Source organism: Embiotoca jacksoni, unplaced genomic scaffold, assembly GCF_022577435.1.
Source record: "Embiotoca jacksoni isolate LCO1_2020_lvr unplaced genomic scaffold, fEmbJac1.0.p SCAF_15, whole genome shotgun sequence".
In the NCBI taxonomy this organism is placed as follows: Eukaryota; Metazoa; Chordata; class Actinopteri; family Embiotocidae; genus Embiotoca; species Embiotoca jacksoni.
In genome coordinates this window covers 4,213,890-4,234,757 of record NW_027185285.1, presented here as the reverse complement: position 1 = coordinate 4,234,757, position 20,868 = coordinate 4,213,890, and the positions used below count along the sequence as shown (strand labels likewise).

At 43.7% G+C, this 20,868-nt stretch overlaps 3 protein-coding genes and 1 long non-coding RNA gene across 4 annotated transcripts; 2 read left to right on the top strand and 2 right to left on the bottom strand.

Moving 5' to 3' along the window:
- Positions 1-469: 469 nt before the first annotated feature.
- Positions 470-1,703, bottom strand: LOC138197939 (RING finger protein 222). The gene has a single exon (XM_069148989.1). The coding sequence runs from the start codon at positions 1,578-1,580 to the stop codon at positions 954-956; it is 627 nt and encodes a 208-aa protein (XP_069005090.1). The 5' UTR covers positions 1,581-1,703; the 3' UTR covers positions 470-953.
- Positions 1,704-2,506: 803 nt separating this feature from the next.
- Positions 2,507-11,100, top strand: ndel1b (nudE neurodevelopment protein 1-like 1b). The gene is made up of 9 exons (XM_069148988.1): positions 2,507-2,614; positions 5,140-5,236; positions 7,277-7,430; positions 8,198-8,346; positions 8,477-8,613; positions 8,727-8,894; positions 9,011-9,102; positions 9,853-9,998; positions 10,164-11,100. Exons 2-9 carry the CDS (start codon positions 5,151-5,153, stop codon positions 10,252-10,254), a joined length of 1,023 nt encoding a protein of 340 aa, XP_069005089.1. The 5' UTR covers positions 2,507-2,614; positions 5,140-5,150; the 3' UTR covers positions 10,255-11,100.
- Positions 11,101-11,187: 87 nt separating this feature from the next.
- On the bottom strand, positions 11,188-17,120 carry LOC138197937 (medium-chain acyl-CoA ligase ACSF2, mitochondrial-like). Its single transcript, XM_069148987.1, has 16 exons — positions 16,939-17,120; positions 16,383-16,578; positions 15,999-16,127; positions 15,275-15,328; positions 14,972-15,090; positions 14,657-14,819; positions 14,449-14,544; positions 14,221-14,372; positions 14,032-14,123; positions 13,878-13,954; positions 13,495-13,602; positions 13,255-13,406; positions 12,991-13,132; positions 12,479-12,589; positions 12,325-12,393; positions 11,188-12,222 (listed from the first exon to the last, which is right to left on the bottom strand). The coding sequence occupies exons 1-16, from the start codon at positions 17,052-17,054 to the stop codon at positions 12,172-12,174; spliced, it is 1,827 nt and encodes a 608-aa protein (XP_069005088.1). The 5' UTR covers positions 17,055-17,120; the 3' UTR covers positions 11,188-12,171.
- On the top strand, positions 16,054-20,566 carry LOC138197940 (uncharacterized). Its single transcript, XR_011178240.1, has 4 exons — positions 16,054-16,279; positions 16,405-16,536; positions 19,756-19,826; positions 20,294-20,566. It is a non-coding gene; the product is annotated as an uncharacterized lncRNA (long non-coding RNA).
- The last annotated feature ends 302 nt before the right edge of the window (positions 20,567-20,868 follow it).

Below are 20,868 nucleotides of genomic sequence, written 5' to 3'. Positions count from 1 at the left end.
TGCTGTCTATCTCCTTCAGACTGCCGTGCATCAATTATTTCTCACTGGAAGTTTTAAAGGCGTCTCTCTTTACACTGTCTTACAAAGGGAGTTGGTCACATCTTGTGTGGGATGCCATGGGGTTTAATTCGCTCACCAAGTCCCCACAACAATCTATTTTAAACATGTTTCCACTTGCAAAGCATTAAAGTTGAAAACTGAAATGGTGTGAGAATTGTTTAAATGTCAAACTCTCCTTGTGATTTGGAGCTCATACCACAGGTAGCATCCTCATGTTCTTTTGAGGACAAATGCAGATACACTAAACAGTCCTGAAAAGGGGATAGGGGTTGTTGCTCTGTGCCACAAAGTTATGGTCTGCTGCTTGGAAACAGGCTATTTAACAACAGGGTAACACAACAAATGAATTGAGCTGCTTTAACATTTGGGTTAAAGGGTTTATCCTTTATTGATTTTCTTCTAACGAATTATTTCTATTGTTGAATTAGAACTTGTAATGCCAACTTTCATTGGATTTAATAACTTTTGGCTTGAAAATTTCAAAATTTCCTGCAAGTTTGCTTCTCATGAAACAGGTTGAACATGTCAGAGACAGGAATGTAAAACAAAAGACTTTGCTGTCAAGGCTTTCCTAATCTTTACTTTAGACTGTTGCTTGGTAATGCACATAAAAGGACCTGGTCAAGCAAATAAACTCCCTCACTCTTTCATAAAACCAGGGAAGGAATCGAGAGTAACCTGAACACATCTGAAACAGCATGATGATACAGGATTTCCATTTAAGCAGGCTGCATCTTAATACCTTTGTACATTTTCAGTGGAAATGATTGCACACATTATTTTGATCAGTCAAGACAAATACACACATTGTATAACTGGTGGATAACATTCCGAGGAAATGGTTCTTTAAATGTCCTGTTTGGCACTTTAATCCAGACATCTTTATCACTGGGCTACGCCAGTAAAATCCAGGGTAAAGTTGCAGCCACCAGTGCGAGTGCTGTAAAAATCGACAGCAAGACGAACAAGCATCGTGCCGTTGTGCAAATCCTGCGCCTTCTCCTGCGCTGCGGTTGAACCGCAGTCATAACCACACTGAGCGCATCTTCTTCACCCATGGGCCGACCTTGACCGCTTATGATGAAGATCTGAGATGCATTGTGGCTGGGGCTGATTAACCTCTGTCGACCGACTAGCTGGGAGATGCTCCTAAAACAGCGAGAAATCCAATTAACTCCACTCTGTAAACTGTCCCAGGAGACACGGCGCGGGCCCTGGACCTGTCCAGGTGGCAAAGGAAGAGGCACCTCCAGGGTCTGCCCTTCATTTGGATCCTTGTCTGCTACAAGTGACACCAGCGCTTCCTTTTGTCTTCTGATAAACGTAAGATGTCGGCAGATGGGGCAAACGATTGTGTCTCTGATGTTCCCATCGCTGTTGATGCTGACCAGCGTTTTCACCAGGCAGTCGTGGCAGAACACATGCCCGCAGCTCAAAGTCCGTTCAGTGCCCGAAAGACACTCATAGCACACTGGACATTCTCGTGCGTCCTCCTGGCTATCGTCTCTGTAAAGTGCCATTTAGCGTTTTACTGCTGAATTATTTCCAAAGGTAGCCTATTTAAAAGTAGACTATCGGTAATTGTGATACGAAGTCCTCTCCCAAGTTCTTTTTCCTCAACACATGACTTTTCTCTGCTTTTGGTTGAGGGTGGAAGTGAGAGTGACGCCTTGAAAAACAGGGCCAGCCACCTGTGGCAGCAGCGACTTGACTGATTGGTTCCCCTACTGGCAGATCAAGCGGCTACATATTCCTCTATGGCACCACTTATAGGGCCGGCTGACATTCTTGAAGGGTTGGCAAGACGCATCTGACTAATCGATGTCAAAACTGCACCCTAAGCCACTGTGTAGCTGTGATAAAGTCGATTAAGTAGATGATTTCAAATTAACTGGTGTCCTCTGTGAGACAAACTTCTTAAATGGGGGAATAACATAAATTCGATTATATTCTATCGTCATTGTAGCCCTACCTATAGCTCAAAGGTGGTTTATGATATGATAGCTGTTTAGTGATATCATAAAAAAAAAACAATCTGAGGATGTAAGACTAAAAGAGACATTTCTGTATTGTGTGATAATTAATTAATGAATTACAATATTGCAATATTTTAAAAAAAAAAAAGTTAAAAAAAAAAACTAACCAAAACCGGCATAAAGACAGCACATCACAACTCACAAGTAATCACGACGTTCCCAGTCACTTGTGTTTTGGTTTATTCTCTGGCAATCATATGCCACCCTGCGGTTACTATGAAAACTTAGACCGCTCCAAATCTACTGCCCGAAAAAAAGAAACAGAAAAAGCAGGTGTGGTTGATTTCTAGTAGATCTACTTCTACAGCGGCTCTGCCCCAGCTCTGACGTAAACGTGAAACATACGTCAGCACGCGCCTGCGCGCACGTCAGGATTTACGTTAGTTCCGGGAGACGCGTTGGCAATTTCCTAAACACAGCTCGGGCTACCTCAGTATCGCTCGAGGCCCGGGACCGGGGAGGTGTGCGCGCGTGTTGTTTGCTGTCCCACCGGCTGGAAGGCGACTTGACATGAGCAGGTACCGAATTACTCGTTAAACTGTTCCGCTGTTGCGTGTTTTAATCTTCGACGTGTTCCTGTAATGAGCTCGAAGAGGTTTAAACGTCGAGAGCGTCCACTTAAATGTTTGCTTCGTACGCCATTCGTTTCCCCCTTTTTTTTTTTTTTTTTTTTTTTTTTTTTTTTTTTTTTTTGTATATGTCTTGTTTTAACACGATACAATTTAACAGTTTTTTTGTTGTTGTTGTTGTTTTTTTTGGCATTAACCTAATCTTCTGAGCTGTCAAACCACGGAGTGTCAGATATCGACATACTGCCAGGAGCGTTTAGTTTAAACCACAACCTGTCGCTGTTTAGCTAAATCTGGCCTTCCCGGTCGGTTTATTCAGGGGGCGCATCGGTTTATAATCTTTAAGACAACGTGTGTATTTGCTCTATTATCAACTTGAGATGAATGCCATTTCGTCAGTTTTACGGTTTGAGGTTCCTGCTCTTGATTTTTTTTTTATTGTGTTCACTTCTTTACGAGTCATTATATTCGACCTTTGGCTTTTCCTTAGTTAAACGAGCAAATCCATAACCCGAAGGACCAAAGTTATAGTTTTAGGTCAGGAGGTCCACCGCCACCACACCCATCACGACTACAAAGGATGGATTAAAAGATCCATACAAAGTTATCATGTTCCTCCAGTCTTTTATCTTTCCGTCCCCCTGAGTGTCACAATGTGACCCCCCCCCCCCCTCCTTTAAGCGTCATTTAAATTCTGATTCAGCTCTCTGTCATCTGCAGTAAAAGAGGATGTAGAAACAACAATGTGGAAAAGGAAACTCTCACTTCTCTTTTACCCCCTTCCCCTTCTCTGTAATTTCCACGTGGCTCCAGCGTTGCTGTCCCTGGTATTGTCAGAGCGGGCAAACAGACCCGGGGGGGGTCGGGCTGAAACCACTCCAGAGGATGCTGCAACGAAAGATAACGGGAACTGTCATGTGTCCTGGCAGAGTCTCCGCGCTTGACCCGTTACGTGATACGGCTTAGCCTTTTCATCCAACTCCTAAGTGATGTATTATGTTGCCTGTAAAGTGCCGCAGTCCTCATCTGTCCTTCATGCGTGAAATACTGTAGCTTTGGTAAAGGTACATCTTTTATTTTACTCTTCTGTCATTGCTGTGGGATAAAAAAAATATATATAAAAAAGTAGCCATGTCTTTTTTTTTTTCTTTTTTTTTTTTTGTGGGGCTTTGAGCTGTGTCACCGTGACAACAGTTTCCTGTCCATCGTGCCTTTTGAAGACCTACAGGGATCGATAGGAAGCAGCTCAGGACTTTCAGCTTCACAATGAACGCAGATGTTGCTATGTCTGGTCTCCCTAATTAAAGGAAATGTTTTTGGTACTTCCCTGCAGCGGTGTTAAGGCTCCGTCATATGATACATAACATAACACGTTACGTCGGTAGCAACTTCAAAGAATTCCCCCCTCTCTCTCTCTCTCTCTCTCTCCATCCCTTTATGGTATTTTTGGTCTCTCGTTTACTTTGTGTACAGACACGTGAGGGTCCTGTCGTCGGTAGACTGTCGATGACGACGTCTCGGAGGAATGTTTGAAGGGAAAAGCTCCCGAGTCCAAGCTCGTCAAGTCGAAAATATAACAATACTCGTTACAGTAATTGCCCAAAACTGCTGAGCATGTTTTGTTTGACCTTCAGGTCAGCTGAGGAGTTTCCCGTTGCTATGTCGACTGGCTGCCGGGCCTGTCTGCAGGAAATCCTTTTTAAGGAATGGTCGGATTTAAATATTCCCGGAGCTGCAGCAGTGTGGTAGAGATGGTGGCAGCAGCTGTGTTCCTCCCTACACACACATAAACTCACACAGATGTGTTTAATCGTTTCCTGAACACAGCCGTGGAGGCCCACGGAGATCATAGAGGAAAGCAGCGTTTCACAGCTCACCAGAAAAGAGGAACGAATGTCTATTAAAGTGCAAATTCTACAAACAGGATGGACGACGACAAACTTTTAACACATGGTTAGAACTTCAAAACTGGGCAGACAGCTTTGATCCATTTGGTATTAGCCACACTTAATTAGCATCTCGATTGTTCATGAATTGGTTATATTGGCATCACATGAGTTGAGCTGCAAGGAGGTTAAAAATGGAATGATTTAATGAGGCCCTCTTTTACTCTGCAAACTCACGGTGTGTTATTTCAGTCATTTTTATTTTTATTTTTTTACCCAGATGCGGTGGCTGTAGTCACTGATTCATTAGGACGCCATGACCTCAGAATGAAAGGGTGATGTCACCTGACCAATCTGGCTTTGTTTCTCATTTTGGACTGAAGCGAGATCGTTTGGTCTGCGTGGAGGATTGATAGAAATCTCGGCGCCTCGATTTGCTCGCCTCCGAGATAAGAAAGGAATCCATCCCCGCCAGACTCTACATGCCAAAGGAGACGTGTAGTGAAAGTGTTGTGCCATGTTCTGAGTCACCTACTAGTTTGCTAATTGTCTTGCAAAGCTCATAAAAATGTCTCTTTTAATCCTCAGGGTGCTCTGACATGGACACAGAGATGATTCCCAAATTTACGTCAAAGGATGAGGAGGTGGATTACTGGAAGTCCCAAGCCCTCAAATACAAGAAGAGGTAGGTGACTTTTATTTCTCATGTAACAACATTGCATGTCTGTGTGAGCTGCCCTGTCCAGCATGACCTTTTTTTTTTATCCATATATAAAGTCATTGTTAAGATCAGTCATGACACGTTGAACATATATTACGGCTAAAGGGAAGATGTGCTCTCCGTATTACCATTTGCCTACCGAGCTCGTACATTTGCAAATTGGTTCGTGTAACAATGTGTCATGTTTTATTTTGTGGTCTGCCTTGTACGAAAACGAATTGGTAGCAATTCCCCATATATAATAAACATGACAACAAGCTGTAGATGTTCATTCTTGCATGTTGGGTTATTATTTTCTGAACGTGTGGTTTTTGTCTGTGGTTATGAAAGAGATGATAACCCAGTCATTTTCTCATTATCTATAATCAGATGTTTTCAAAAGGCTTGGGATCTCTCTTTTAAAAAGTCTCCGTGCAGACGAACTCCGTTCAGCCTCATAAGGCTGAACAGACCAGACAAACTTTGTGAAATCACAAAAACCCGCAAGCCTGCCGGCTCCCTCGTGAGGAAATGACTTCATCTCTCACTTCTTAAACACTGACCCGTTTACGTCGGGGTCGGCCGCAGTCGTGCTCGTGAGCGTGGCGTAAATTGTCGTTGAATCCGTTCTGTCTGTCTTTTCTGTTTGCGGAGTCGAGGCCCGTCTATGTAAAGCTGCACAGAAGAGGTTAAAATCCTGGTGTTTTTTTTTTTTTTTTTTTTTTTTTTCAGAAATTCCTGTTGTGGGTACATCTGGGAAAAACATCAACCCGTGGAAACTTTAAGTCGCACATGTTTTGGAAGCATAGGTTTTCTCAGGAGCCCTTTTTAAGTAAGCTACTGACAGTGGCAACAATCAGCATTATTGATTACCCGTTGAAAAGTTCCCGCTACGAAGGGGTATTTTGAAACCCGCCTTTTTCCATTTCGGTGTGACTCAGCTACTTGAACATTTCGCAGTTTTTTTGTTTTTTTTATATCTTTTAATCTAAAAGATTGTGAAATAGACTTTATTTACGTGTTTTAATGTTAATTTGCACACTCGAGTATTTAAAGGTTCGTCGTTTACACTTAAAGAATTGGTCATTTTTAAACCACGAAGCACGAGGGTGGATGAGTTCGACTGTTAAACAGAGAAGTTACAGGGTCCAGCGTGCTGATGAAGCAGCCTCTGTGACGCCGGTATGTGTGGAGCGACCCCGCACAACAACTGATTCATGGATTCCAGCGCGGTGTAGAGCCACTGAGAGGCCATTATCCCGGCACAAGTCAGCTGATCTCAGACCAGTGTTGACCACGGTGCCATCTTGACAAGACAAAAAAAAAAAAAAAAAATGAGGCCGTGTACACCCTCATTTTTATGTTTATGAGATTCCATAAACTCAGAGGTCACCGAGTTTATTTGTCCTTCCTATTCACCAAAATAAATGCACACACGTCGGAATTACATCATGAGTTGTTTTGTGCGTATTTGCATTCACTGCTCGGGGTCGGCCCTGACCTGTGTGTGTGCGCGCGCGCGCGTGTGTGTGTGTGTGTGTGTGTGTGTGTGTGTGCGCGTGCGAGCGACCTTTAACCCTTCCCACAGCTGAAGACAAATGACAGCGCGCCTGTTTTTCTGAGCCAGTTCTGAACCACCTACCGTCGCTGTTCAGCTGTCTCTTCGGAGCTGTATATTTAGAATGCTTAACTCGACAATGCTTGAGCCGTACACTGCTTCCCGTTTGGCAGAGGAAGGGACTGAAGGTTCAAAAAAAAAAAAAATCTACAAGTACTTTTGCGGCTCTTCGCGCAGGTTTATTTCTGGATTCTGGACAAACTGCTAGAACATACGTGAGCTCGGCTCATCTTGCAGGACAAAAGCCTGTCGGTTTTCTAGAGCTCATCACGCCCCCGTCCATTCAGCCAGTCGGCTCCACCGAGTTGAATGGTGGCCGGTGAACGGGGTAGCTGGTATTTGACAATGACCGTTTTATGTTCTGTGTCCCCCCCCCCCCCCCCGCTGTCTGTGCATGCACCATCCAGTTGCCACGAAGCCCAAGAGGAGCTGCAGGAGTTCCAGGAGGGGAGCCGGGAGCTGGAGGCCGAGTTGGAGGCACAGCTCAGCCAGGCTGAACATCGGCTTCGAGACCTCCAAACTGAAAACGAGAGACTGAAAAACGAGGTGTTCAACCTCAAGGTAACCTCCTGAAGTGTGTTTTAGCTCGGCAGTCACGCTGCCCGTGTCGTCTGCGGGTTTTGGACCCGAATGATGCGGTTACTTAAGAGGTTGTCTGATCTCGTTTGGATCCTGAGCACAAGGTCCGGTGTCTTGTGGCAGGCTTTATAAGGCCTGCTCGAAGGTAATCCTGCAGCACTCCTTAATTGGATGTCGGGATGAAAAGGGAAAAAATAGAAAACTGGAAGGCCAAGTCTGGCTTTTAATCACAGCAGGCATGAACACCCATCTGCATTGTCAGTGCTCCTTCAGTGTGTTGTTGACTCCCATGTTGTTACTGCGTTTACGTTGAGGAATTCAATCCGAGTGTCGTGATTGTTCACGTGGTCCAACGTGTTCACATGGTCTAACATGTGAACATGCTCGCTGCACGTAATGCTAAAAATGAACCACAGAGACCATGAATGATACTTTCCTGTCTTTTGTGCCTCAGGTGGCCACAATAAAGGCCCGCCGGCCCGCCACTAACTGTACCGTAAAGTACCTCAGGGCAAATGAGCCTTTTGAAAGTGAAATAATGTGGAAGAACATCTTGACTGTCTTGTGACGTCCCCCCCCCCCCACCCCCACCCCCCTTTCCCGTTGTTAATGACTTCTCTGTATATAAATGGTATTTTCCCACGACGACGTGGCTCGCCGAGCGGCGTCTCCGTCGTCCCCGTTTCTCCGCACGGACTCGCTCACGCGCGCCCTTCTGTTCTCCCTCTCATCCCACCGGTTGCCATTAGGAGAAGCTGGAGCAGCACTACGCCCAGAGCTACAAGCAGATTTCGATGCTGGAGGACGACCTGGGTCAGACGCGCAGCATCAAGGAGCAGCTCAACAAATACGTCCGAGAGCTCGAACAGGCCAACGACGACCTGGAGCGAGCCAAGAGGTCAGCGCACCGTGCGATGTTCAGCAACGATGAGTAAACGATGAATTCGACCCGCGCTCGGACGCTGTCGCGATTTCACCTACGGGAAGGGTTCGTAAGACGGCTGCGCCTTTCGTCTCTGTGTGTGCAGGGCGACGATAGTGTCTCTCGAAGACTTTGAGGGCCGTTTAAACCAGGCCATCGAGAGGAACGCCTTCCTGGAGAGCGAGCTGGACGAGAAGGAGTCTCTCCTCGAGTCTGTGCAGAGGCTGAAGGACGAAGCGCGAGGTAAAGACGAGATGGGGTGTTTTTTTTTTGGTTTGTTTCGCGGGCCCCTCGTCGTCGTCGTCGTCATCATCTGCGCGAGGGTTCTCACGAGTTTCCCCTCTTGCCTCCTGCAGACCTGAGACAGGAGCTGGCCGTACGGGAGCGGACCACGGACAGGATGTCGGCACCGAGCTCACCCACCCTGGGCGTAGACCAGATGGATTCTGCAGTCCAGGCGTCTTTATCCCTCCCAGCAACACCTGTAGGAAAGAATGTCGAGCACCCCTTCATCAGCCCGAAAGGTGAGGGTAAATCCCACTCTTTTTTGTTGTTGTTGTTGTTTTGTTTTTGTTTTTTGTTTACGTGGACGGAAAATTCGGTAATATGTGTAACAAATTGTTTTGCTCGTCCGCTCCAGCGTTGACCAACGGCTGCGCGACCTCGTCCCTCACTCCTTCCGCTAGAATCTCGGCTCTTAACATTGTTGGCGACCTCCTGAGGAAAGTCGGGGTAGGTGTTGCTCCGATCACTTCTCTCTCTCTCGTCTCGGTGTGTTTGGAGGTGTTGTTCCGTCTTCACATTTTAAAGGTCCCGTATTCTAGTGTTCTGGTCTTTCCGTTGCGCTCTCGTTATCCACAAGAGGATATTTTTGTTGTAGCATCAGAAACCATCTCGATGTTAGTTTTACATCTCTTCTGCCTCTCTCTGAAGCTGCACTAAGAAGAGGCTGTTTTGTATGCGCGTCTCTAAGGCACATTTGATATCAATGACTCTCTCTCTTCCGATTGGCTGACTCTTTTCTGAGTGACACGCGCCCGGGCCTTTTCTTCGGCCTTGTAGCTCGCTGCTCCCCGACGGGAATAACAGCGCCGCGTTTCCTTCTGCATAATTAGTTAAGACAGCGGGCCATGCTGAGGGGTGAACATGTGACCCGAGTGTTAAGTTTGTGACGTCACAAACTTGCAGAAACACCAAACGGCACAGTCGCTCAATACGCACCGTGGGCATTTTATCTGTGAACGGAGCGCTTCGACACGTTCACCGAATTTATAGCACCTGGACCTGCTTCCTTATCAAAATGAAACGGAAATCAAAATGTGTACAATACGGGACCTTTACAGCTCGCAAAGGAAATGCAGTCCCTGCAAATTCTGAATAGGGGACAGAACACTGAGGAATAATGTCTCCTCTGCCGCAGGACAATAGAAAGATGTTAATAAGGGGCTAAATGCCGATTTGTATTTTCTGTCGTGTCACTAGGCTTTGGAGTCCAAACTCGCGGCCTGTAGAAACTTTGCCAAAGATCAAGCAGCAAGAAAAAATTACTCCACAGACAACAGCACACTCCTCAACAGCAACGCCACCAAGTTCTCTCACTCTCTACATACCACTTACTTTGACAAAACGTAAGTCTCTCCGCAGCTTGTCCTTGCGGGTTGTTGTTTTTTCTTCTTTTCTTTTTTTTTAAAACAACTGAGCAGAAATCGACCCGTGCACTGTGTCTGTATGGTTTTGGCCGACAAGCGAGTCCGTGTTTGTTAACACTGTACATGCCCACGTGTCCATTGCAGCACTGTCAACGGATTGGACCCCAGCTCCTTGACCGCCATGACATCATCCAGAGCGGTGTCTCCGCCGAGCATGCTGCCCTTGAGTGTGTGAAGGGTCCATTGCCACACAAACCTCGACTGAAACGCCTGTCCACCCGACACTACGTGGGAACAGGGAGGACGCTTGTGCTGCGTGCGTGCGTGTGTGTGCGTGTGTGTGTGTGTGTGTGTGTGTGAGTGAAAGAGTTGGAAAAGAAGAGTGATGTGTGTTTAGGAGTGTGCATTTTTAAAACTTGACGTGTGAAAGGGAGCCTTGAATGAATGAATGAGTGAATGAATGAGTGAACTTGCCTCCAGTTTGCAGCTCTCAGTGCATCTATGAGTAGGTGCACAGTCATCCGTGCACGTGCTCCTACCACGTACCCGCACGTGCCTAAAAGCTGTACTGCATAGTGCTCGTATGAATGTCCTTGCGATGCGTTGCTCTCTTGATGTCAACTTTTAACGTGACAAAAGTCACCACAGTGATTCCCGCGGTTCATCCGAAAACCGCCGTCCCTGACAAAAGGTCCGCAACAGACCACAGCTTCCTCTTTCACCTTCATCCCCTCTTGTACTTTCACTTAAATTGCACAGTTAAACTCATTTCTATTTAGAATGTATTATATTTTTAAAAAAAAAAGGACATGTTCATATGAATTAATTTATCTCGGTATGCTTTAAAAGGCAATTTTCATATTTGCTGTCTTCTTGCATGTGTGCTTGCGTAAATGTGAGGTCGGGGAAGTTACGGGCGGACCCCCCCCCCCCCCCCCTCCCCCCCGTCGTCACGAGAATGACCGAAGTGAATGTTTGATTTGTTAAAAGCCATGTAGCCGTCGTGCAGTCGTTCCTCTTGTTGTTGGCTGCTGAAGCGGTCTTGGAAAAGATCTGCTGGTTTTCTCTCCTTCTTTGGGTTAAACCTGCAGTTGAGCTGCTCCTCGCAGGTTTCCGCTGCCGTCGAGTGTATTTCCTCTCTGCACATCCAGACATTTCAAGAGAACAGTTTTGCCTTTTTTTTTTTTTTTTTAAATTAAAGTTTAATGTATAGATTTTTTTTTTTTCTTCCCTTGTTGCAGGCTTATTTACCTCATTGCGATATCTTGATTATTACTGAGAAATTGAATTTGGCTCTATAAAATTCCCCACCAACACAAAAAGATAATCAAAACAAAAGTGACTGAAAGAACCCTTTTTGTTCTTTTTTTTTGTTTGTTTGTTTGTTTTGTTTTTGAGACCGTCAATTTATTTTGCTGGATATTTCTAAATGTATGGTTCTTTGTGGCCTTTGCGTCATGCAGCGCATTATCTGTTGCTCTGCTTTTGTATGTTAATTTGGCGTGACTTTGATTTTTAGCAGGTTTGATATTGGTTCTGCATCCATTTAACTTACTAAAAATTGCGTCTGAAGCCGTTTCCCCCTCACTTTCACATATCCGTGTTAATTCCTCAGCGTCACTGTTATTTAATAATATGCGATGTCACTTTTGGGCGCTGTAGAAGCCTGTTACTCGAGTGTGTTCTACAGTCCGTGTATATAGCTTGTATAGATGGTAAATTTGCCTACCACACTGTACAGTGACATTTGGCATTAAGGTCCTATTTATTTCAGATTCTGTATGGCATGTGTTCAGATGACTTTTACTATCATACAGTGGTTCGAGCCATTGTGTTACGATATCAAATTGTTTGTCAGAATTGTTTAAATAAAGATTGAGATGAATAAAATGCAGCGCAATTTGGGTGATATATTATAATTTTGTGAGGATTCTGTCAGATGATGAGGACGACTTGTTATTTTCCAAAGCCAACCTTCATATATCCATAAATCTGAAGCAAAAGTAAAAAAAAATGTTTTTTTATTATCATTCTGCAGCTCATCAATAAATTAGTCTCCGTTACAGTCTTGGTAAAGAAAGTTTTACTTCCACTGTTCTGTTCCTGATTTTATTTGCTTCTTTCCAACAAAGTCCAACATGGTCCACAAAATTTAAAGTCCTAATTTCTTCTCCATGGCCTCCTTTAATAGGTTCTTCTTTACCTATCAAAACAGATCAGTTTCAGTTTAATAACCAATCAACCATAAATCACGACGGCTCTTTTATAGTTCAGGGATGTTGGTGCTGAAGCAGAAATGTCCTACCTTTCCAGAGGCAGTCAGAGGGTAGCTGTCTACAAACATCACGTAGTTTGGGATCTTGAAGTGAGAAATCTAAAGGGGGGGGAAGGAAAAAAAACGTTCACCGTGCTCAAAATATTTTGGGCTGTTAGCAGATTTATCCATCATCTCCTCTCACCTGGCCTTTGCAGAAAGCTCTTATCTCGTCCGCACCGGAGGTTTGGCCCAACTTCAGCCTGATGCAGGCACATATCTGCTCGCCCAGCCTCTCATCTTTCACTCCAACCACCTGGGAAGCAGAACACTTACCATGTAAACCTACCACCACAGATTCTTCCTGTGACATCTCCATGGTGAGAAATATATTTTCATAGACAAAAAAAAAAAAAAAAAAAGTAGTCCACACATTCCCACATCTGACTTCCATCTGCCTTGACGGTTGGCGAGAGCTGCCAGTTGGGCTGCTGTCAAGTTGGACACCTGCAGTGCATTTGTCACATGATATTAAAACCTCGCAGGATATATATATATATATATATATATATATATAGTGGGGGGGAAATGTCATTTGGACCTCCCCACTGTCGATATCATGCTAAGGCCCTTGCACAAAATTATACCTTGATGGTGGATCTTTGCCATCAACGAGTCAGTAACTCTTTGCTGCCCTCTAATGGTTTTAAATCTCACCTGCACTTCCTGCACTTTAGGATGCCTGTAGAGAAATTCCTCTATCTCAGCAGGATAGATGTTCTCCCCTCCTCTGATGATCATGTCCTTTATGCGTCCTTCAATGCGGCAGTATCCCAGACTGTTCAGGCTGGCAGTGTCACTATATAGATTAAAAAAAAAAAAAAAAATGTATACACAGCATTTCTGTTGCACAAACATGCCTGTGTATTTCCTCTCACATTCAGGAAACAATGGACACTAAAAAGCTTAAATTCATCTTACCCAGTACTGTACCAACGGTCTGCGGAGAGAACCTCTCTGGTTTTCTCGGGTTCATCCCAGTACCCATGCATCACACAACTGCCTCTGATCATCAGCTCACCTGGGGCCCCCAGAGGGACAATCTGCCCTGTAGCAGGGTCCACCACTTTAGCCTGTAATTAAGACATGTGAACAGTATGTCGGAGTGTTATAGTGATGTGTACATTAATGTTTGTGTGTGTGTGACAAGGAAAAGCATACCTCAGTGTGACTCATGATACACCCCACAGTATTTATCTTCAGGTCCTCATTGTCTTGTGGGAATCCCAAAAATGTAACGGGACTATTTTCAGTGGTTCCATAACATACCTGTTAAAACATGATGGGAACATCCATCCATCCATCCATCCATCAGACTCCATTTGTATAGCCCTTTTCATATAAATGCCATGTAACACAAAGTGTTAGACGTTAACACGCACCAACTTTCAGATCCCTGACACCTTTTTCCTTGAAGTTAGGCCGACACCATCACTTATTTGGGTTAGGGTTCCGGTTACAGCGTTAGACTTTTGTTTTGTTTTTTTTTTGCTTAAGTTTAAGTGTAGAGTCATTTGAAGAGGTAAGGAAATATATCTGCTCACCGTTATCTCTTTAATATTCATCTCTGTTTTCAGTTTCCTCACAATCTCAGGAGGACACGGAGAACCTCCTATGAGCCCTAAAACGCAGCAGCAAATGCAAAAGGGTGCCTGACACGTTAAAATACAACAGTGCGTACAGATCATGTCTTCTTACCAGCTTCGAGTGACGACAACTCATACTTGTGCAACTCTTGTTGGCCAAGCATGTCAGTGAACATGGTGGGAGTGCCGTAGACCAAATTGCACCTCGAGTCAAAGAAAAGTACGACATGAATGGCAGTCAATGAAAGTGCATGTTACTATGCAGCTAGATGCCGTGTACAATCGGTGATGATCGCCATACCTCTCACTCTGAATGGCCTCTAAATTGGCACAGCTGTTGTATCCTGTGGAAGGGAAGACCAGTGTGACACCGTGCACTGCCATACACATGCCTCCGAGCACGGAGCCAAAGCAGTGGTACAAGGGAACGGGCACACACACTCGCACCTGAGGCTGATGGAGAATTCACGAAATAAGGTTATTCACATTTCAGCGTTTTCTTCCAATCAAGAGACAAACGTGGACTTACTTTCCATCCATAACCCATCCGGAGACCCAGGAAGTATGCATTATTTACAATATTGTGGTGGGACAGGGTGGCTGCCTTCGGTCTCCCAGTGGTACCCTAACACAAACAATGAACAGGCAAAGACTTTTTGATCTGAATTTAATACAATACAATGCATGCGTTAAAAAAAAAAAAAAGTGAAGTTAAAAGTTGTAATATTGAAGGTTACTGATGTGAACTGAATATTGATGGGATCGTCGAAGGACAGCTTGCTCTGCAGGTCCATCAGTTCTCTGCGGTGACGACCCTCCCCTGCTTGCATCACATCGTCAAGGTGGAGCATCCCTGGCTGTCTGCTATCCGTCACAATTACCAGACGGAGGTCTGGCATCCTGGCAGACCCAAGACAGTATTTCTATATTACATCCTGAACAGCATCAATTATACATTGTGAATTTTTTTTATTATTTTTTACATCTCTTTCACCCGTAACGACATACAGAATATGTAAACGGTTTAAATCTGTCCTACGGCTCTGTCAAACCTGGAGCTTTTGATCATGCCTTCTGACATCGTGTTGATCTCCGGGCAGATCTCCCTCAGCATCTCACAAAACATCTGGCTTTTAAAGTTGGTAGGACACACCACTGCTTTACACTGGACCTGGACACAACGGATCTATTTGGTTATATATTACAAGGTTGGATGAGTTCAGTATGAAATATGTGTATTGTCAGCACTCAGCCGTCTTCAAATAACGTGCTTTCATGTTTCACTTTGTTTCAGAAGTACAGCAGGAATGTGGTGAAGTGAGCGGGAATAACGCGATGCGGGCCGCATGGCTTACCTTCTGAAGAGCAAATTCCACTTCATTCACTTGAAAGGCTGGGTTCAATGACACCTGCGAGGATAACGACCGTTTCAAGTCAAATATAATCACGCAGCCGTGACCGTATTAAAGCGGCTACGGTGGCGAAACACACTTCCGGTTGAGCCCTACGCTAATCTTGAATGGGGATATAAAAAAAACAAAAACATAACCGTGCAGTTGTTCCAGACGTTACCTGACCAAGCGATTCCAATTATGATAGTGAAACAAACAATCGTGTGGGGTTGCGACGGGGTATGGCTACTGCGGAGCCTGTTACCTGAGCACGTGTCAACACTGTTTTTGTAATGACTCTCACTGGCAGTAGGGGGAGACAATTGTTCCACACTGCAGCTGTTTGCACAGATCGCTTACACAACCTCTTGCACGGCATACATTTCGGAGTCGTCACAGCAGGTAATGTACAGGTGTATTAATGATGGCTCAGTTCCATTGAGGGTCCAAGTAAGCCATGACAGTGAAATCAACATGCACGACAGCAGGATTTCCCCCTAGGTTGAATGCAGCCACCGTTATAACACCTGTGTTTTTCCCACAATGACATGTCAAAGTTTGTGCAGGCAAAGGGTGATAACAGCACAGTTGCACAATAGCTCCTCTGAGGCCCTGGAAGGTTCAATGTCCGTCTCACTGGCACTTGACATAGTGATTTTAAAGGTGTATACACGGCTCGTACACTGACCAGTATAATTCCAGCTTTGGCTGAGGCAAACTGGAAAAGGATCCATTCATAAATGTTTGGTCCCCAAACTCCCAGTCGATCACCTCGCCTCAGGCCCAGAGCAAGCAGTCCTGCAGCCACCTTGTCTACCTGCACAAAATAATTAGACAATGTTTTACCAAGTGTAGTGCGTATTAACAGCATTATTTGATCAAAGTAAATCATTGAGGCAGGAGGATTAACCATTTTTGTTTTCCTTTAACTTGGAGCTAAACTGATTTTTTTTTTTTTCCCCACTGCAGGTAAACTCATTGAACTCTTATTTATATAAGCCTTATGATTGTTTCGTATTTCTCTCAAAGACTGGACAAAAATGAAAGCAGAAGCTTTAAATGTGAGATGTACTTCTTGCTGAAACTGGGCAAAGGTCTTCCGGATGCCATCCTGCAGAAAGACCACAGCTTCACGGTCGGGCCAGCGTTGGACTGCGGCTTCCAGGCTCTGGCCTACAGTCAGAGGGAGCAGTGAGAAGGAGGAGGTGCCATGAACATAGCTGCTGGTCAGTGAGGGTTTTCCAGGGATATTGTCCACATGAAGAGACCTGCCATAGAAAAATATGTTTAAGGGTCACATATAGTGCATAACCGGTTTTAAAGATTCTTAAGATGATGGCCACAGAAAATTTCAATTTTTCTATTCCACAAAATGCATAAGCTGGTTTTATCAGCAAACTTGGAAGTCTAGTGAAAAGGACATATAAACATACATCATGCCAACACAATCAGGATCAGTCTGACTACCCAAGAAAAAAATCTGTCCATAAGCTGGATGCAAGAAAAATCGAAATTCTGAAGGTTGGACCTGGTACATTTCAAAATGAAAAAAACAATCACTTCTGTACTAAATTTGTGAGCAACACAATGTCATTATTTGACCTCAGAATCTGAAGCGTATAACTTACCGACAATCCTGGACCAAAATTCTGTTGCATAACGTCTTTCTGTGTTTGAATCCAACCACATATCTGAGACTGTGAACAGCAGACTTGCACAGTGAGGAAGAAATTAGTGCTGACATTACTCTCAAGTATCACACAGTCAATCTCTTTCAGCTTGAACTGAATAATGTAAATGTCGGTAGAAAAGACAGAGTCTTGTTAGCAAATGAGCTGGTTTACTGTGATTGGACTTCAAGGTAGTTTTGTTTAATCATTAACTTCCGTACCTGTCTTTACTAGCTGAGAGATTAGAGCATATTTAACATTTGGACATGACACATTCGTGAGTTTAAATGTAGTTTTAAACACAAAATTGTGTAAAATTAAAGAAAAACAGAATGCAATGATTTGCAAATCATGTGAATTTAATGTTGTTGTTGTTGTTTTTATTGAAAACAGACCTAAGACAAAAAAAAGACTGCAAAAATTATGTAATGCTAAAAAAACAAACACCTTTTGAAAAATCTCACAATAAATTAGGTTAATTGGCAACAGGTCAGTAACATTATTGGGTGTAAACGCAGTCTCACTAAAGAAAGACTATGTGGAACAATCTGAGAATAACGTTCCTCAACGTAAAATTGCTAGAATTTGGGGATTTCATCATTGATAGTATAACATCCTTCAAAGATTCAGAGACTCTGGAGAAATCTCTGTATGCAAGGGACAAAGCTGAAAACAAAAATAGGATGGCCAAGGTCGTCAGGCCCTCAGGCGGCACTGCATTAAAAACAGATGCAAATCTGTTGTCGAAATCATTGCATGGGCTCAAAAACACTTCTGAAAAACATTGTTTGTGAACACAGTTCATCGCTGCATTCACAAATTCAGATTAAAACGCTATCATGCAAAGAACAAACCATTTAAAAACATGATCCAGAAGTGCTGCCACCTTCTCTGGGCCCGAGCTCATTTAAGATGGACTGAGACAAAGTGGAAAACTGCCCAGTGGTCTGACAAATAAAGATTTTGGGGAAATCATGAACGCTGCGTCCTCCAGGCGAAAGAGGAGAGGGATCACCCAGCATATCAGCGCACAATTCAAAAGCCAGCACCCATCATGGTAGAGGGATGCATTATTGCGCATGCTGAACGATATATACATGTACAGTATACATGTTTTGGCGCAGCATATGTTGCCATCCAGACTATGTAATTTTTGGGGAAGGCCTTGCTTATTTCAGCAAAACAATGCCAAACCGCATTCTCCATGTATTGAAACAGCTTGGCTCCGCAGTAGTAGAGTCCAGGTGCTAAACTGGCCTGCCTACAATCCAGATCTATCACCCATTGAAAACATTTGGCACATGATGAAAAGAAAAACATGACAAAGGAGACCCCAAACTGTTGAGCAGCTGAAATCGTATGTCAGGCAAGAATGGGACAACATTTCACTTTCAAAACTTCAGAAACTTGTTCCTCCGTTCTCAAACGTTTACAGAGTGTTGTTAAAAGAGGTGATGCACTACAGTGGTAAAATATTCCCCTGTCCCAAATGTTTTTGTCCCCATCCAATGCCTCCTTTAATTTGTTCTTTTTGACCTAGAAAAATAGATCAGTTTCAGGTCAAACCAACCATAAATCCTGGCAATTCTTTAAAGTTCAGGGATGTTGGTGCTGAATCACAAATGTCATACCTTTCTAGAGACAGTCAGAGAGTAGCTGTCTACAAAGATCACATAGTGTGGGATCTCAAAATGAGAAATCTAAAGGGAAAAAAAACAAAACATCACTGCACAAACTGTACAATTGCGCTCAAATTCTGAGTATTTCCATCTCCTCTCACCTGGCCTTTGCAGAAAGCTGTTATCTCCTCTGTACTGGAGGTTTGTCCCTCCTTCAGCAGGATGCAGGCACACACCTGTTCGACCAGCCTCTCATCTTTTACTCCAACCACCTGCGAAACAGAACACAATTTAAACTTACCACCACAGATTATTACTGTGACATCTCCATGGTGAGAAATATATTCTCATAGACAAAAAAACAAAACAGTTTGAACTACTGTTCCCACATAGAAACAAAATTACACCTTGATGGTGGATCTTTGCCAGATACTAGTCAGTAATTCTTTGCTGCACTCTAGTGGTCTTAAATCTCACCTGCACTTCCTGCACTTTGGGATGCTTGTAGAGGAATTCCTCTATCTCAGCTGGATAGAAGTTCACCTCATGATCATGTCCTTTATGCGTCCTTCAATGCGGCAGTATCCCAGACTGTTCAGGCTGGCAGTGTCACTATATAGATAAAAAAAAAATGTATACACAGCATTTCTGTTGCACAAACATGCCTGTGTATTTCCTCTCACATTCAGCATACAATGGACACTAAAAAGTCCAAATTCATCTTACCCAGTACTGTACCAACGGTCTGCGGAGAGAACCTCTCTGGTTTTCTCGGGTTCATCCCAGTACCCATGCATCACACAACTGCCTCTGATCGTCAGCTCACCTGGGGCCCCCAGAGGGACAATCTGCCCTGTAGCAGGGTCCACCACTTTAGCCAGTAATTAAGACACACACGTGAACAGTATGCCGGAGTGTTATAGTGATGTGTACATTAATGTGTGTGTGACAAAGAAAAGCATACCTCAGTGTGCCTCACCCCATCCTTATTGTCTTTTGGGAATCTCAAAAATGTAACATATCCATGACATATCCGTTAAAACATGACGTGCACATGTTCCTGTATGCTGGCGTCTTCTCTTATAGCTCTATTTGAAGAGGTACGGAAAATGTATCCGCTCACCGTTATCTCTTTCATATTCATGTCTGTTTTCAGTTTTCTCATAATCTCGGGAGGACACGGAGAACCTCCCATGAGCCCTATATTACAGCAGCAAATACCAAGAGGTGCCTGACACATTAAAATATGTTGGCTAAACGTTACACCAAATTCAACAGTACATACTGATAGTAATCTATAAATAGTTTTTTTAAAAAATACTGTATATACACATGTGTATGATATGTGCACATTAAAATAAATTACATTTAATTTGTACACATGTACCAAGTTTTATGCTCTGTATTTACCAAATTTGTGTAGAGACCTTAACAGGGTCTGATCTTTATGGTGTAACTTGGTAGTAACTTTTCTTTGGCAAACTAGTGAGATGCTTTATTGTGGAGGAGTTATGGAAATGCAATGTGTTTAACATAGTGTTAACAGAGCTTCATTAACAGTGAGGCTGCATTAGAGGTGGATCGTAATTCTGCATGTTCACGGCATGACTCTGCAACTAATCCATCTACGGTGCAAAGCTCTATTGTTTTTCAAAATCCTATTTTTTCCTGATCTTCTGCTCTTCTTTCCACAGCTGGACAAATTCAGGAACATGATTCCCTTTGACCAGATGAACGTTGAAGACCTGAATGAAACTTTCCCAGAAACAAAACTAGACAAAGATAAACAATCTTATTGACCACACAAACCCATTGCTGAGCTGTGAATGTAGAAAACTGTCTTGATTCCATCGGCTGTATCTTCCACTGAAGAGAGGCTGCACAGTGTGTGTATAAAAGGCTTATTTTGTCCACTTAGGAGCTTATTGAATGACAGAATTTCTTCTTGGACAGTAAGAGCTGTATGAACAAAAGAAAAAAGGGAAATAAACATGATTTGTTTCTTCTTAATCAGACTTGATTGATTTCTCAAAGTAAATTCTGAAAACAACTCTCTTGTTGTTTGTGGTCAGTAAGACGTGTTAAAGGTCAACTGTGTTCACAGGCCCATTATAAACAACCTCACAGATCCCTCACAGGCAAACAACTGTTGTTTTATTACAGGATTTCTTCTCAGGCGTCATGAACTAAACTTGATCTATGGGACTGTGTTTTCTTTCTGAATTTGGTATGAAATGTCTTCCAACACTCGCTGAAAATCCAACCCTTG